The sequence below is a fragment of the Pinus tabuliformis genome, chromosome 2_2 (genome assembly GCF_031772625.1).
Source record: "Pinus tabuliformis cultivar Carrire ecotype Pingquan chromosome 2_2, CPIR1, whole genome shotgun sequence".
Classification (NCBI taxonomy): Eukaryota; Viridiplantae; Streptophyta; class Pinopsida; order Pinales; family Pinaceae; genus Pinus; species Pinus tabuliformis.
Window position 1 is genome coordinate 852,657,605 of NC_142300.1, and position 18,134 is coordinate 852,675,738.

Below are 18,134 nucleotides of genomic sequence, written 5' to 3' on the forward strand. Positions count from 1 at the left end.
GGAAAATACAGAGGACATATGTCAAAGATACCCTAATCTATGTCAGTTTTGAAGAACTTTAAACTATGTTTAGTATATATTTACTTCACTACAATCAGAGACTCAGAAACTTTTTGAATGATTATGGATAAACGTGAAATTTTGTGGCATAATACATGTTTAATTCCTGCTGGTACATGGATACCAAAACAATATATATGGTTCATTTTACTAAATTATAGTTGTCGAAGTAAAGTTAAGACAGTTGAATGATTTTACTTCTGATAGAAATTAAGATATTATAGATCTGATTTATTTATACATGTCAATATGATCAATGGGATAGAAATCAGGAAGAGAATACATTCTAGATAAAAGTCAAAAGACATGCATGGAATAAGGAAAAATATGTTGTACTGTAGTATCATAAATGAATTAATAAGGGAATAATATGTGAGTTATTTTGAATATGCTGATGCACATTTTACGGATGCATGGATAAGTGTATGATTGCAGGTAATAGACAGTTACCGGGATGACCACGTGATGACAGAACCTCAGAACAATTGAAGCTCCAAGTGATTCTATGATAGGGTGTTAGCCCTGAGTTCTATTGGGAGGGGTGGAGGTGTTACCCACCGTTTATCCTCCAAACCCTGGAGTCATGGGAGGACTGTGCGAGTCACGCTCCCCTAGACGTGTGATGATGACTGCCAGATGCCTACTAGGGATCAGGTCGGTATAACCGACGCTGTCACCTTAGAGTTTATGAATGGTCGGGTCAGTAGAACTGACGCCATGGCATACTCGAGTAGAGGACGGATAGGATGGGAGCAGAAGAGATTAGGAAGGACAGGTTGATTTTAGAATAGCTTGGGAACCTGGATGGAGCACGATATATCCATTAAAATCATAAACCTAAAATTCTAATTTTATTTTAAACTCTTAATAATAAAATAAAATTTTAAAACTAAGAGGGGGGTACTAATTACTATCATAAGTAATCAGATAAGATAAAAACTCTAACTTCGGGACGAAGTTTTCTGAAGGGGGAGTGTATGTAATGACCCATTTATAAATGCTAAGAAATAAATATATATAATAATTAACATAAAGTTATAAACCTTATATTTAAATTAATGAAACATCATATTTAAAATATATATGTAAATCATAATAAAAATATAAAAAAACAAACTTTATAAATTAGATAACCAAAGTCTAATACAACAAATGTAATAGAGTGAGCCATACAGCACGACAGGAGTAGCTTCTGGTCTGAGAGACGTGGACAGAAGCGTGGCAGCCGGGAGGAAGGCGGTGGTGGCATGCGGGAGGGCAGCCACCGCCAGGCCCGCAGATAAAAACCGAAGGTCTGAACCGAGAAGGGGGCTGGAACAGGGGAATGAGAAACCAGGAGGAGGAAATTGAGCAGTGAAAGAGGTCTACCATTGGAAGAGCTTCAATCGGTCTGAGGATTCTGGGCACGGGGGTCAGTGGGCTTCTGTGAGAAGCTTGCTGGATTGAGCAGCCAATCTCTGTTCAATCAGGCTGGGTGGAATTGGTCTCCCTGGGTAATTGGAGCGAAACAGCAGTAGCATCGTCAACTTCACGGAATCAGATTGCAGTTCAGGTAAGTGCAATTCATTTTTTTTGTGGTTCCCGTTTTCAATTTTATGATTACTACATAAAGCTAGTGTTTGCATATGCTAAATTTAAAAAAGAAAAAATTATCATTTCGTGCATTTCTCAACCAAATTATAGCACTCACATCTAGGGTTTCTTAGCTGTTTTGTGCATTTTCAGCCATTGAAAACTTTGTTTCAGACATTCTCATGTTTACCTAGCTAATAGCCTTTATTATTTTATTGTTAATCATCATTTGTGGGCTACTTATCATTGTTTTCATAAATTTTGCATGTTGTAGAGTGCCTTATGACAAACCCTAATTTATAACAGCAATTTATTTAATTGATGGTGTCATGTGTTTGGAATGTATTTGAGCATCTCCTGGACTTATCTTAGCCCTCTAGACTTAACCATAGGTTCTTTCAACTCACCATCTCATTTTCACCGAAGTCTTACTTTATTGAATATATTTCTGGGGTATCTAATAACAAGTTCCTTAGAGAATATTTGGCCTAGGAATCCTTGGTTACTTAATCTCTGAAACATATTGGGGAAGCCTCCCTTGGGGTATAGTATCCACCACAAAACAGCGGGAGAACAGCCACTAAAGTGACATTGGCAGCTGATCTCATTGTTGCTCTAGAACCAGAGTGCCTATTGAAGCTTTGCACTAGGCAGCTAGGTTTTGCAATGACAAGGTCCTAATGAGGTCCTGATGAACCCCTGAGTGCAATGTACCCCAACAGGTTCCCTACCTTTTCTCTATTTATAGCCTATTTTTTCTTCCATTCCCTGACCTAAGAACTGCTTATGAAATTTTCTAGACACTCATTTTTAATTTTCCAATAGTATTAGGAGATGCTTTAGGCACTTCCTTTTTATTGTTGTCAAATGTTGTTCTTCATAGTTTCATTGACCTATCTTGGTCATCTGTGAACATTAATATAATTTCATGTCATTTCATTTCTCATTATGAAGGTGAAAGGATTAGCTAACAATTATAACAAGTATATTCATATCTCAAAGTAGTGTTCTATATATTTACCAAACTTTCTAAAGTTAAGATGAATACACAACAAAACCTTAAAAGGACATAGCAAGAAGCTGACGTCCTCCTTTTCGGATAGCATATCCTTAGATTAGATATCAGGTTAAATTGATTGAAACTTCATAAGAAACCAGTGTTAGACACAACAGAAACTTGCTTTCAGACTTACTGCATTGAACTGATCTCCACCTAAAAATATGCATACACCTTTCTTTCTCCACTCCCATCCTTGAACATCACCAAGAAACACCAGTTGCAAGAATTTGTCTGGACCCTGCAAAAAACACATATCCCTAATACAAAAAATGGACAGGAAAAGACAAACTTAAAGCAGTAAATGTGTAACATAATATGAAAATTGAGGACTGATATCTGTTGAAAAATTATATAAGGAAAATATATTGAAACATCAGTAATTTTAAATATAAACTTAATCTAATCTGTGAAACAAAATTCTGAAACTTGGATAGATGGTCAATACTCAAGAATGAATCTTTTAATGAGTAATTAACAACTAGACTGAAGCCAAGAAGCAGATACTGGCTCCTGGATCAGAAATGGGGTCTACGTGTCCTTTTATCACAACAGAAACATCATGTGGAACAACGGAGAAAATGTTTTCCCTTTATTCGGAAATCTTTTCGTCTGCATAGCTATGAAGAAGAACTAGAACAATAGATGTCAAGGGCTTTTGCAAAAAATTGTCAAGCATAAGTTTGTCTTTATCATGTACAGTTGCAGAACAGTGTTTAACCAATGTAAGTGCAGGATATATTTTCAAAAATCATAATTAAATGCTTTAGGAAGAAACCTTCACATAGTCATCCTACGAAAAATGGGGCTTCTGGATGAGCAGTTGCATAGATGGTAAGTACTCTTCCTCAAGAAATTCAATAAGAGATCGTTATTTTCTACGTATATATACTCCAAGAGAATAAAAACATATGTTGTTGATTTGGGGTAGCATCATATTTGCTCTAGCCATGAAAATTGGTGGAGAGGCTAAAGCGCATGAGATCTCCAAGACCCAGAAATGGTTTGGTCAGATTCTACCCGGTTTAGGAGATATTAAAATAATTAATATTTTTAATGGACTTTCTAAGTCTAAACTTAGGAAAAATAAAATATTAATGGGTATTAATATAAAACTGGGTTAGAAGGTTCCAAAAGACATGGATCAAGCCAAATCTAATCTTAGCCGTTGATTAGAGATGTAATATCGGCCGTTGAAGGACCAACAGGAAAAGCATAGGAAGAGGCTTGAGGGTCAGTTGGACAACATATTGAGGGAGACCAGTCAGTTCGATTTCTGGAGTGGGGTTTGCTGAGAAATTCGAACTAGTGGTCTAGATTGCAGCAAGAGGTAGCGAGTACGGAAAAGAGGCAAGAACAACACCAGAAGATCAGCACGGAGATTAAAGAGGCAGACGCAGAGGCAGTGAGACTGCACAGTAACTGGAGGGCCTGCGTGGGTGACGCAGAGAGGCCCAGTGCTGACGTAGAGAGGCCCGGTGCTGACGCAGAGGGTCTGGGAGCTACACAGAGGCCAGCAATTCTGATGCTGAGTCTAGGGGAGGGTGCTGGAGAATTTATCTATGTTGAGTAAGCCAGTTTGGCACCCAGATGTACTCGAGAATCGTTGATTAATAAAATCCTCCTCTGCTGCATCGATTTTCCTGCATTGAGTTTTTTCGAGGACAATTGTCCAAAATATCTTTGTTGATGTGTTTGATTCTTGTCCATGTATTTGTTTCTGTATTATGGTGTGATGTCTGCAACAGAATTTATTTTAATGTTTACTGAAGGGTTTTCGTAAATAACTTATTGGAAAACAAGTAGGTAAAATAAATCAGTTGTTGCAGTGATAGAATTTTCACATGGTATCAGAGCAAGTAATCAGAGACAGGAAGGTAAAATCAATTATGGGTCGAGACCATGATGCAGAGGCATCTACGTCAGGAGACTCGTGCAGATTTTCAGAAAATTGCACAAGAGACAGTAATTTCGATTTCTCTATGTTGGCTCCCAGATTGGAAGAAGAAGTTGCTTGTGTGACAATCTCTGCATCATCAGAAGTATGGTATATAGACAATGGATCCTCCTAGCACATGACGGGAATCCGCGAATGTTTCTCAGATTATTAGGAGGAAAGGATGAATTTTTAGATCACCATGGGGAATAAGGCAAAGTGTACTCCAGTAGGGAAGGGTACCATAGTTTTCAAATAGAAACGAGAGAGCAATTTCGTGCTACCAACGTGTTGCATGTACCAGGACTGGGGATGAACTTACTTTCCGTATCACAACTTCAAGGCAAGGGCTATGACGTTTATTTCATCAAGGAGAAAGTATACGTCAAACACCCAAGCTAGAAAAATAAAATGCAGATCAGGATTAGAAGTAACAGGGTATACAGATTACACCTAGAATCACCAATGGTACTGATAGGCAGTCATGGAGACAAGGATTTGAACAAACTATGGCACAGAAGGATGGGATATTTGCACCATGGGGCTCTAAGAATTCTCAGGAAAATTGTAACAGGGGTTCTGGATCTTAGTACAGAATGAGATGATGTATGCAGAGGATGTGCTCTAGGAAAGTATGCCAAAGCAGCATTTCCTAGAAGTAAAAACAAGCCAAAAAGTGCACTAGGATTGATACACTCAGATATTTGTGGACCTATGTCCACTAAAGCTTTTAGTGGTGCCGAGTACTTCGTCGCCTTCATTGATGACCACTCAAGAAAAACTTGGATTTATTTTCTGAAAAACAAGGACGAGGTTTTCTGTCGATTCAAAGAGTTCAAGGCTCTGGTGGAGAACCTGACAGGGAAGAAAATAAAATTTTTGCACTCGAATAATGGTGGAGAGTATGTCAATAAGGACTTCATTGATTTTTGCACTAAGGAGGGCATTAGAAGAGAGTGGACAACTCCTTACAATCCGGAGCAGAATGGAGTAGCAGAAAGAAAGAACAAGACTATCGTGGAAGCAGCTAGGGCCATGATGTATGATCAAAATATGCCAAAATTCTTGTGGGTGGAAGCATGCAACATGGCAATTTATGTTCAGAATAGAACTCCTCATAGGGCATTGGGCAAGATTACTCCAGAGAAAGTCTTCACAGCGAAGACACGTGAAGTCAGTCATTTCAAGATATTTGGGAGCTTAGCATATTGTCACATACCCGAGGAAAAGAGGAAGAAGTTGGATCAAACTGCAAAGAAAGGATATCTAGTGGGATATAGCGAGAATGCTAAGGCATACAGAATCTATCTTCCAGGGAGCAAGAAGGTAATAGTTCGACGATATGTGAAGTTCATGGAGGAGAGGGCCTTCAAAACATCTCGAGAAAAGTCTTTCGAGGAGCAGCCAAAAGATGAACCACTGGTCAAACCACTTCAACCAATGGAAGTAAAGAATTCTTCCTCGAATCAAGAAGAATCACAGAAGGAGAAGGAGCTAACAGAAGCACCTACTACCAGAGGAAGAACAAGCAGGGAACTTCGTCAGATTTCGCGAGATGGAGAGGATTTCATCAATGCACCAAGAAACAATAAAAGGGAGCGAAAACAGCCAGATAGATATCAAGCATTAGTAGCTCAGGATGGGGAGCCTGGTAGTTTTCAGGAGGCTGCTCAACATCAGGTTTGGTTGGATGCGATGGTAGAGGAATACAATTCCATAATGGTGAACGATGTCTAGGAGGTAGTGCTGAGGCCTCAAGATAGGGCGGTGGTAGGTTCAAGATGGATCTACAAGATTAAATACGCTGCAGACAACAGTGTGGAAAAATACAAAGCCAGGTTTGTGGCTAAGGGGTATGCTCAGAAGGAAGGAATTGACTACGAAGAGACCTTCGCCCCAGTAGCCAGGTATACATTTATTAGAACCGTGATATCTCTTGCAGCACAGATGGGATGGGAGATTCATCAGATGGATGTCAAAACGGCATTCCTGAATGGGGTGATAGAAGAGGAGGTATACATTGAACAGCCAGAAGGCTTTGAGACACATGAGAAGAAGTCTCATGTATGCAGATTGAAGAAAACCTTGTATGGGTTGAAACAAGCACCTAGAGCATGGTATGGTCGAATTGATGGCTATTTGTAGAAGATGGGATTTGTCAAGAGTGACGCAGATCCAAATCTCTACTATCTAGTTGTAGAGAATGAGCCTCTAATCCTAGTATTATATGTGGATGATCTCTTCCTGACAGGATCATCCAGGATCATTGGAGACTGCAAGAAGAATCTAGCCACAGAATTTGACATGAAGGATTTGGGACAAATGCATTATTTCCTGGGTTGGAAGTTTTCCAGCAAAAGGGCAAGATCTTCCTTGGACAAGGGAGATATGCTGCAGAAATTCTGAAGAGATTCAAGATGCAGGATTGTAGACCCATGGCTACTCCAATGATCACCAACTGGAAGAAAATTGATGCATCAGAAGACAAGGATGTTGATCCCACCTTATACAGGCAGCTCATAGGGTCCCTGATGTATCTAGTCAATACCAGGCCAGACATTTGTTACGTTGTCAACACCCTCAGTCAGTTCATGGTGGAACCGAAGAGGGCGCACTGGGCAGTAGCCAAACATATTCTCAGATATATACAGGGAACAGTCGATTATGGACTCTTGTACACCAAGAGTAAGGATATCAAACTGAATGGATTTACTGATGCAGATTGGGCTGGAAGTTCAGTGGATCAGAAAAGCCAAAGGTCCATTGTACAAGGGAAGTCATGCTGTCAAGAGGATGCACATGCAGTGCACTTACTGCCATAAGCAAGGACATCTTGCTGCAAAATGTTGGACTCTGAATCCAACAATGCTTCCACAAAAGTTGAAGAAAGTGGAAAGAGAAGATGGCAGAAATGGAAAGAAAGTTTCCATGATTGATGTGTTTCAAGATGATTCACATGTTGATGTTGATGTGCAGACAAAGGAAAGACCTTTGAAATGGATTGGTAAGAAATGGTTAGAGTTCTTATCCAATTAAGATTGCATGTCTATTGATGCATCTATTTGCATTTCTTTGTTAATGGAATGCAAGTTGCAGGATTTTACCAAGAAGGTGAATGGAAAAAGTTGAGTAGGAGACTCACTTTATTGCTGCAACATTATGTTCATTTCAGCTTCGAAAGTACAGTGTGCTTAAGCGAAAGTTGAAGGATGAAATGCATGCATGAGCATGATATGCATGAACACAGGGATGCTAATGATTTCCTTGTATTTGAACATGTACGTGTAATTAACTTGAAGGGTTGGTTGCTTTGGCATGCATGTAATATTGACTTGGGAGAAGTTAACTTGGTCTCCAAGATGGAGATAATGATGAAGTGTTTCATCTTTTGAAAAAGATTCCTAATGGTCTTTTTCTACATGCTTGACTTGAAGGGTCATTTATTTTAAAGGAATGTTTTGTGAGCTTGTTATCTAATCCATCATTTGTATGCAGATGTAAGACATGGAGGTATTCACAAGATGTGAAACGCTGTTTCTTTTGTTGAAGCAGGATTTTTAGGCCATCCAGTTGTTGTCTGTATTTTTGTTGTTGTTAACAGTTGTTGTTGACAGCTTTTCAAACAGGTACAAATGAAAATATTGTGAAGCAGATGTACTTCACATTTGTTTGAGCCACCTTGGATCAATGATCAAGGCAGAGAAGTTCAAACTACCTTTTGTGACCATCTCAGCAGGAGTTCTGCATGAAGTCAAGGAGGAAAACAGTTCTTCCCAAGAGGACCAACACATCCAAGAAGGAGAGTGGTCAAAGGCTTTGGTTCAGAGGCACTATGCAAGGCAAGTGTATGGAGGCTGAAAGAAGAGGGTGTTGTTACTCTCATTTACTGTTCAGATCAGTATGTCAGTCTTTTGGAGACCAAAAGTTCTTTTAGTGGGAAGGTGTGATCCAAAATGGATCTAAGATAGACTTCTAAGTCTAACTTGTTCCTCACAAAGGAAAATGAAAGTCTAAGGATGCTCTTGGAAATGGTCCCATTGCATAGATCTTCTAATTCTGAATCCACTGCAACTTGAATGGGCTAAAATGGACTTTGGATGAGGAAGTTATCGCAAAAAGAAGTTTGCCTTTGTCCTTTGGAAAAAGAGGCGTTTCTTCTAAAAATGGCCTAAAAAGCTCCTTAAGGAAATCACATCGCAAATGTGCAAAGGGGTAAACTTAACGCAAAGGCAGAAGGACCCCCATTCAGCAATCTCCGATATATCGGATTGGAGGTAGGCTTTCGGCCGATATTGGGACCCCAGACAAGGCGAAATGCGATTAGCGATTGCGATAATCGGCGATCGACCAATCGGCGATTGGAGGAGCAGAAGGCATAGACACCCGCTGATGCGATAGCGAGGTATGATATTGGGATCGGCAAATTGGCATATCGGCGATCGGCAGATCGGCAGATCGACGATTGGGTGATCAGTGATCCTCAATACAAAGGGTCGTTGGGCACGCCGCACGCGACTTGCGATAAGCCGATAAGGGTCGGACCCAATGGGAATTAAAAGCTCGATTGCATAATATTTGAAATCTGGAAATTCAGATTTTCAATGTATTTCCCGTGTAAATGGGGTTTTGGCCATTACGCCATGCGATAGCGATTTGTGATAGAATGGCGGACCCGAAAGGTTTATAAATGCAGCCCTATAAATTTTGAGTTCCGTGGTAAGTGGGATTTCGGGCGGGCCTCAGGCGGTAAGTGGTATTGGACAGGCTCCGCCCAAACCCATACACTGGCCGACACGTGGCATGGTGCAGGAGAGAGAAAACCGCCTTTTCGGGCGGGTAATCTCTGCGCACATAAGCCACCCGAAACAGACTGTTAACCGTTGGATCGGAGATCACGCAAATCAACAGTGGGCTTGCGATAGCCATAAAAGGCAGACCTGAAAGGGTTTATAAGCGCGATTTCAGAGAATTTGAAGTCCGAGATTTCGCACCCGATAGTGTATTTTCGGAAAATCTCTGTGTATTGGAATTTTGTTCCATTTTCAGGTTTTCGCCTGAAGAAAGGCCCCAATTCCTTTGTAACAACCACTGACCATTGTGCCACGCGACAAGTGGGCGTTTTGTAAACAATGATGTGTTTGTAACGCGCAGAGCCACAGAGCTAGAAGCCAGAGGGCCAGATGAAGAGACAGAGGAATGATTACGCGCAGAGAAACGGCTGGGGAAGCCGGAAGAATGCCTCAAAGAAGCCAGAGAGCACATAGAGTGGAAAGCGCAGGCAGCTGAGGGAGTCTTTTGGAGTCACTTGGAGGTCAAGCGAAAAACCAGAGAGATGAAAGCTGCTGAGACTGTCGCTTGGAGGTCGAGCGAAAAACCAGAGAGCTGAAAGCTGCTGAGACCGTCGCTTGGAGGTCAAGCGAATTACAGAGGCACGCAAAGGCCAAGAGAGAGCTCAGAGAAGCCAGAGCCGAAGGGCCGAGTGCCAGAGCCAGAGCCACAAGCCAGAGCTAGAGCCGAGAGCTAGAGCCAGAAAGCCGAAGAGCTTCAGAGCCAGGGATAAGATGGTGTTCTAAGCCCACTGTGTTCTGTGTAAACCAGTGGAGTTGAGCGTGGAGCTTGTAAAAGGACTTTGCCATAATCCCAGAGAGCCTAGTCGAGTTGACTAGAGCTCACGGAGATGTAGCCCAAGAGTTTTAGGTGAACTCCTAATTAAATTGATGTTCTGTGTGTTTGTTTTATTGCTACATTATTTGTTGTTACATGTATTTACATATTAGCATAAACAACAGAACTTAAGGCATCTGAATTGTTAAAAATAAACACCAGCATACACCTATTTTCAAGCATATTTAATTCCGCAATTGGTTAATCACTAGGTCTTGGTAACATTTAAGCTTTGGAAGTGGGAGAGGTTCTTGTAAGTTTGACAAGAAGCCTTTAGTGTCCCATTTTTAGATCAGGTGGTATCAAAGCTTGAGATTGATTAACCTCACCTTCAGGAAGGTGATACCAAAGCTGATTATACCAGAGCAAGTGGTATCAGATCAGAATGCTTGATTGACAGAGCAAAGATTGCTTGTCTTAAAGGTGTTTAAACAGTCAGAGGTTGATTGTATGCTTGTTTGCAGACTGACTATTGTTTGAGTTTGCAGAGGTGAAGGGAAAGCTATTGATAGCTCAGTCCAGGAAGGACAAAAAGGAAGAAGGGTTGAAGGCATTCTTCTTATCCCAAAGGACCTCAAAGCAATCCTAGAAGCACAAGAGGTTTGTTGCAAAAAATTGCTTGAATAAGATTTTTGTTAATCTTGTTGAAGTTCTTTTGTTCAATGGTGTAATGACTACTTCTACAAGTGAGTCTTCAAATTCCTCCTTCATCACAAGATTCTTTGATGAAGACATGAAGCAATATTTGTTCATCGTGATGGATATGGTGAGAGAAATGTATGAGGATGGAAGGAAGAGCAACATACTTAAAGAGCAATTGAATTCCGTGGAGGAAGAGAAGCAGATGCTTTCTGACAAATTGCAGGGAATGGAGAAGCAACTTCATATTGTAAATATGAACTTGAAAATGATGTATGAGTTGGAGTCACAGCTCTTCGTTGCCAAAGAAGCCTTAGTCAAGTATCAGCTTGAAGAATAGGTAAACAATTCCTGTTTGTCTTCAAATTCTTCTAAGAATGCTTATACTGGTTCTTTTGAAAAACATACTAGAGGCATAGGTTCCAAGTTAATGTCCAAGATGGGCTATGAAGGAAAAGGCATGGGTAGACATGCACAAGGTATTGTTGAGCCAATAATGATTGAGGAAAGGCCTAAGTATTTGGATCTTGGCTATGGACAGTCTTATGGAGAGAGTTCCAACGCTGCCATGAAGACCATTGAAACAGCTCCAAGAAGGAGTTGCATTGCAGGTCTTCTACCTCAAGAGTGTGAAGATTGTATTCAAGAGGAATGCAATAGCTTGAAACATCATTTGCAGGATGCAGGTGTTCAGAAGCACACACTTGAACCAGAGAATTGTGGAAACTCTAACAGCCTTGAAGAGATTGATGGTGTTCCAAAGGGAGCCACTTCGTTATTTTCTTCACCTCCTCAAGAAGGCAATAAAGGTGAAAGAGAAAGGTATAAATCTGGTTCTAATCATCTTCCTTTTGATTTTGCAAAATATGATAAATTTCCACATAGATATGGGAAAAGAATTGCTTGTTCCTTTTGTGGTTTGGATCAATGTTGCATTAATCGTTATTGGGATAATATCGGCGCGAGGAAAAAATCGGAAAAAATCTCGGGAAATAATCGGGAAAAAATCGTTTGGTACAAAAATATTCAATTTTTTTCATTCTTTTTCAATTTTTTTAATATCTAAACCATCTACGACATAAAATAAATACATTGACACATAAATATGATAAAAGAACTAATATATAAGATGTTTAATATCATTTCTAGTGCTAAAATCACACATAACATTGAATCATGTCCTGAATAGTAAGTCTTGACTCCTGAGTCTCAACTCAGCCTCAAAATATCAACAAAAAATATAATAATGTATCTCATCATGGCATAATGTCATATACAATGAAATGAAGAAAATAACTAAAGTCTAATCCTATTGATTTCCTCTGTCCCTCTTGCGAGAAAATGCCGCAGCTTTCCCTTTCTGGTGGAGTTGGCAGTGGAGTCTGCTATGCTCTAGAAGTTGAAGAACTAGAAGTAGGAGCTATAGGAGGTAGACCACGTCCTCTACTGGTGGCAGGGGTAGCCTAGGCAGGTGGTGTCACCTAGAAACATTACAATCTCCCAATCCTGAAATCCTGAAAAACTAATAAGTCTGCTAGATTTTGAATGAAATCTAAAATTCTACTTTCTCCATATGAAATCCAATGAGGTCGGAACCACTCTCAAACATCCTGAGTCATTTCATGGTAATGTTAAAAATTTAAGTAAAAGGATGAAAATGAAGATTAAGGAGAATGTCACTTTTACTTTACGAATTTAACATTACCATGAATAACATATCAATACTAGGGCCTAGACTTGATCATTAAGCTGCCCCACTCAAAAATTATTTGTTTCTTTCAAAAAAAATTGCATTTCAAACATTTAGCATCCCTTAAAAAACCAAAAAAAAACATTATAAAACCTCATTGCCGGAGACCCCCACGATAATTTCGATTGTTATCGCGATAAATTCGAATTTATCGCGATAATTTCATAAAAATCGGCTAAAAAAAAATTCCGGCGATAATTTCCTATAATAATCGCGATAAAATCAGCATATCGAAAAAATCGCGATAATTTCAATTTATCGCGATTTTCACAACACTGGTTTGGATAACCATGATATTTCTAGATGTTGGAAGAGAATGGCCACATACAGAAAACTTTTGAAGGAAAGGAAGCAAGAAGCCAAAGGTTCATTGGACAAGGCAAGTCATGTTGTCAAGAGGATGCACATGCAGTGCACTTACTGCCATAAGCAACGACATCTTGCTGCAAAATGTTGGACTCTGAATCCAACAACGCTTCCACAGAAATTGAAGAAAGTAGAAAGAGAAGATGGCAAAAATGGAAAGAAAGTTTCCATGATTGATGTGTTTCAGTGTGATTCACATGTTGATGCTGATGTGCAGACAAAGGAAAGACCTTTGAAATGGATTGGTAAGAAATGGTTGGAATTCTTATCCAATTAAGATTGCATGTCTATTGATGCATCTATTTGCATTTCTTTGTTAATGGAATGCAAGTTGCAAGATTTTACCAAGAAGGTGAATGGAAAAAGTTGAGTAGGAGACTCACTTTATTGCTGCAACATTATGTTCATTTCAGCTTCGAAAGTACAATGTGCTTAAGCGAAAGTTGAAGGATGAAATGCATGCATGAGCATGATATGCATGAACACAGGGATGCTGATAATTTCCTCGTATTTGAACATGTATGTGTAATTAACTTGAAGGGTTGGTTGCTTTGGCATGCATGTAATATTGACTTAGGAAAAGTTAACTTGGTCTCCAGGATGGAGATAATGAAGAAGTGTTTCATCTTTTGAAAAATAGTCCTAATGGTCTTTTTCTACATGCTTGACTTGAAGGGTCATTTGTTTTAAAGGCATGTTTTATGGGCTTGTTATCTAGTCCATCATTTGTATGCAGATGTAAGACATGGAGGTATTCACAAGATGTGAAAATCTATTTCTTTTGTTGAAGCAAGAGTTTTAGGCCATCCAGTGGTTGTCTGTATTTCTGTTGTTGTTGACAGTGGTTGTCGACAGCGTTTCAAACAGGTACAAATGAAAATATTGTGAAGTAGATGTACTTCACATTTGTTTGAGCCACCTTGGATCAATGATCAAGGCAGAGAAGTTTAAACTACCTCCTGTGACCATCTCAACAGGAGTTCTGCATGAAGTCAAGGAGGAAAACAGTTCTTCCCAGGAGGACCAGCACATCCAGGAAGGAGAGTGGTCAAAGGCTTTGGTTCAGAGGCACTATGCAAGGCAAGTGTATGGAGGCTGAAAGAAGAGGGTGTTGTTACTCTCATTTACTGTTCAGATCAGTATGTCAGTCTTTTGGAGACCAAAAGTTCTTTTAGTGGGAAGGTGTGATCCAAAATGGATCTAAGATAGACTTCTAAGTCTAAAGTGTTCCTCACAAAGGAAAATGAAAGTCCAAGGATGCTCTTGAAAATAGTCTCATTGCATAGATCTTCTCATTCTGAATCTACTGCAACTTGAATGGGCTAAAATCGACTTTGGATGAGGAAGTTATCGCAAAAAGAAGTTTTCCTTTGTCCTTCGGAAAATGATGCATTTCTTCTAAAAATGGCCTAAAAGGCTGCTTAAGGAAATCGCATCGCAAATGTGCAAAGGGGTAGACTTAACGCAAAGGTGGAAGGACCCCCGATCAGCGATCTCCAATATATCGGATCAGAGGTAGGCCATCGCCCGATATCGGAACCCCAGACAAGGCAACATGCGATTAGCGATTGCTTTAATCGGCGATCAGAGAGATAGGTTGATCGGCGATCGAAGGAGCAGAACGCATAGACCCCCGCCGATGCGATACTCGAGGTGCAATATCGGCGGATCGGCATATCGGCAGATCGACATATCGGCGGATCGGCAAATTGGCGATCGAGTGATCGGTGATCCCCGATACAAAGGGCCACTGGGCACGCGACCTGCGATAAGCCGATAAGGGTTGGACCCGATGGGAATTAAAAGCCCAATTGCATAATATTTGAAATCCGGAAATTCAGATTTTCAATGTATTTCCCGTGTAAATGGGGTTTTGGCCATTACGCCATGTGATAGCGATTTGCGATAGAATGGCAGACCCAAAAGGTTTACAAATGCAGCCCTATAAATTTTGAGTTCCATGATAAGCGGGATTTCGGGCGGGCCTCAGGCGGTAAGTGGTATTGGATGGGCTCCGCCCGAACCCATACACTGGCCAACATGTGGCATGGAGCAAGAGAGAGAAAACCGCCTTTTTGGGCGGGTAATCTCTGCGCACATAAGCCACCTGAAACAGGCTGTCAGCCGTTGGATCAGAGATCACGCAGATCAACGGTGGGCTTGCGATAGCCATAAAAGGTGAACTTGAAAGGGTTTATAAGAGCGATTTCAGAGAATTTGAAGTCCGGGATTTCGTGCCCGATAGTGTATTTTTGGAAAATCTCTGTGTATTGGAATTTTGTTCCATTTCGGCTTTTCGCCTGAAGAAAGGCCCCAGTTCCTTTGTAATAGCCCCTAATCATTGTGCCACGCGGCAAGCGGGCGTTTTGTAAACAATGATGCGTTTGTAACGCGCAGAGTCATAGAGCCAGAAGCCAGAGGGCCAGATGAAGAGACAAAGGAATAATTACATGTAGAGAAACCGCTGGGGAAGCCACAAAGCCGGAAGAATGCCTCAAAGAAGCCAGAGAGCACGATTGAGGGCAGAGAGTAGGCAGAGCAGAAAGCGCAGGCAGCTGAGGGAGTCTTTTGGAGTCGCTTGGAGGTCGACCGAAAAACCCTGCTGAGACCGTCGCTTGGAGGTCAAGAGAATTACAGAGGCACGCAGAGGCCAAGAGAGAGCTCAGAGAAGCCAGAGCCTAAGAGCTGAGAACCAGAGCTAGAGCCAGAGCCAGAGCTGAGAGCCAGAGCCAGAAAATCGGAGAGCTTCAGAGCCAGGGATAAGATGGTGTTCTAAGCCCATTGTGTTCTGTGTAAACCAGTGGAGTTGAGCGTGGAGCTTGTAAAAGGACTTTGCCATAATCCCAGAGAGCCTAGTCGAGTTAACTAGAACTCACGGAGACGTAGCCCAAGAGTTTTGGGTGAACTCCTAATTAAATTGTTGTTATGTGTGTTTGTTTTATTGCTGCATTATTTGTTGTTACATGTATTTACATATCAGCATAAACAACAGAACTTAAGGCATCTGAACTGTTAAAAATAAACACCAGCATACACCTATTTTCAAGCATATTTAATTCTGCAATTGGTTAATCACTATATCTTGGGAACATTTAAGTTTTGGAAGTGGGAGAGGTTCTTGTAAGCTTGACAAGAAGCCTTTAGTGCCTCATTTTCAGATCACCCGTGGCTACTCCAATGATCACCAACTGGAAGAAAATTGATGCATCAGAAGACAAGGATGTTGATCCCACCTTATACAGGCAGCTCATAGGGTCCCTGATGTATCTAGTCAATACCAGGCCAGACATTTGTTACGTTGTCAACACCCTCAGTCAATTCATGGAGGAACCGAAGAGGGCGCACTGAGCAGCAGCCAAACATATTCTCAGATATACAAGGAACAGTCGATTATGGACTCTTGTACACCAGGAGTAAGGATATCAGATTGAATGGATTTACTGATGCAGATTGGGCTGGAAGTTCAGTGGATCAGAAAAGTACCTCTGGGTACTGTTTCAACATTGGATCAGGAATGACCTCCTGGTGCAGTAGGAAACAGAAATCCGTAGCTCTGAGCTCAGCCGAGGCAGAATATATGTTTGCAAGCACAGCTTTGTGCGAGGCCATATGGCTTAGAAAACTGCTTGTGAACCTATTCATTAGAAAGATGGAGGCAACCAAGATCATGTGTGATAATCAGCGTTTCAAGATGGGTCAAAGCATATTGATATTTGGTGTCACTTTGTCAAAGACTGTGTCCAATGAGGAGCTGTACAGTTGAGCTACACTCCTATAGGAGAACAAGTGGCAGACATCCTTACCAAGGCCCTTGGAAGAACAAAGTTTGATTATTTCAAGGAGAAAATGGGGATGATAAAGAATACATTTCAGTAGCAGAAATGGGTATGATGTTACAGTGCAGTAGCAATCAACAGTAGCACGATGCAGCATGATGAGAAGAGGTTGCAGTGCAGATGCAGTGTTGGGAACAAGGACCAGCAACAGCACAGATGCAGAGGGAGTTGCAGTGCAGATGCAATGTTGGGAGAAAGGACCAGCAACAGCACAGATGCAGAGGGAGCTACTGTACGGATGCAGCAATGGCAGTGGCAGAGCCATGGGCAGCAGTACAGGATGCAGCAGTGCAGAGGATGTTGGGCAGGGAGGCCTAGCATCAGCACAGGTACCGGTGTCGTATAATCAGAGTGATGCTCAGTATGGAGTATTACTAGAGCACAGTCCTCGCTAAGAGGGAGTGTTGATTTGGGGTAGCATCGGATGTGCTCTAGCCATGAAAATTGGTGGAGAGGCTAAAGCACATGAGATCTCCAAGACCCAAAAATGGTTTGGGCAGATTCTACCCGGTTTAGGAGATATTAAAATAATTAATATTTTTAATGGAGTTCCTAAGTCTAAACTTAGGAAAAATAAAATATTAATGGGTGTTAAATTATTAATATAAAACTGAGTTAGAAGGTTCCCAAAGACATGGATCAAGCCAAATCGAGTCTTAGTTGTTAATTAGAGATGTAATCTCGGCCGTTGAAGGACCAAAAGAAAAAGTATAAGAAGAGGCTTGAGGGTCAATTGGACAACATACTGAGGGAGACCAGTCAGTTCGATTTCTGGAGCGGGGTTTGCTGAAAAATTCGAACTAGTCGTCTGGACTGCAGCAAGAGGTAGCGAGTACGGAACAGATAAGTAGGAACAACAGCAGAAGATCAGCGCAGAGATTAGAGAGGCAGACGCAAAGCCTCTCAGGCAGACGTAGAGGCAGCAGGACAACGCAGTCACTGGAGGGCTTGCGTGGGTGATGCAGAGAGGCTCAGTGCCAACGTAGAGAGGCAGGGGCTGACGCAGAGGGTCTGGGAGCTGCGCAGAGGCCAGCAAGTCTAACGTTGAGTCTAGGGGAGGGTGCTGGAGAATTTATCTCTATTGGGTAAGCCAGTTTGGCACACAGTTGTACTCGAGAATAGCTGATTAATAAAATCCTCCTCTGAATAAGTAGGTAAAATAAATCCGTTGTTGCAATGATAGAATTTTCACATATGTTACAAATCTATATCCCAACACCCAACAATCAAAAATTTATATACATCCATATATAT

General features: G+C 41.0%; 1 protein-coding gene across 4 annotated transcripts in view; it reads right to left on the reverse strand.

Moving 5' to 3' along the window:
- The window catches only part of LOC149195646 (uncharacterized), a 452,486-nt gene that overhangs the window by 304,503 nt on the left and 129,849 nt on the right, over nt 1–18,134 (reverse strand). For all 4 annotated transcript variants that reach the window (XM_089408655.1, XM_089408656.1, XM_089408653.1 and 1 more), the window contains exon 5: nt 2,826–2,930. In XM_089408655.1, coding sequence (XP_089264781.1) covers nt 2,826–2,930 — 105 coding nt within the window. The remainder of the gene's footprint in view (nt 1–2,825; nt 2,931–18,134) is intronic.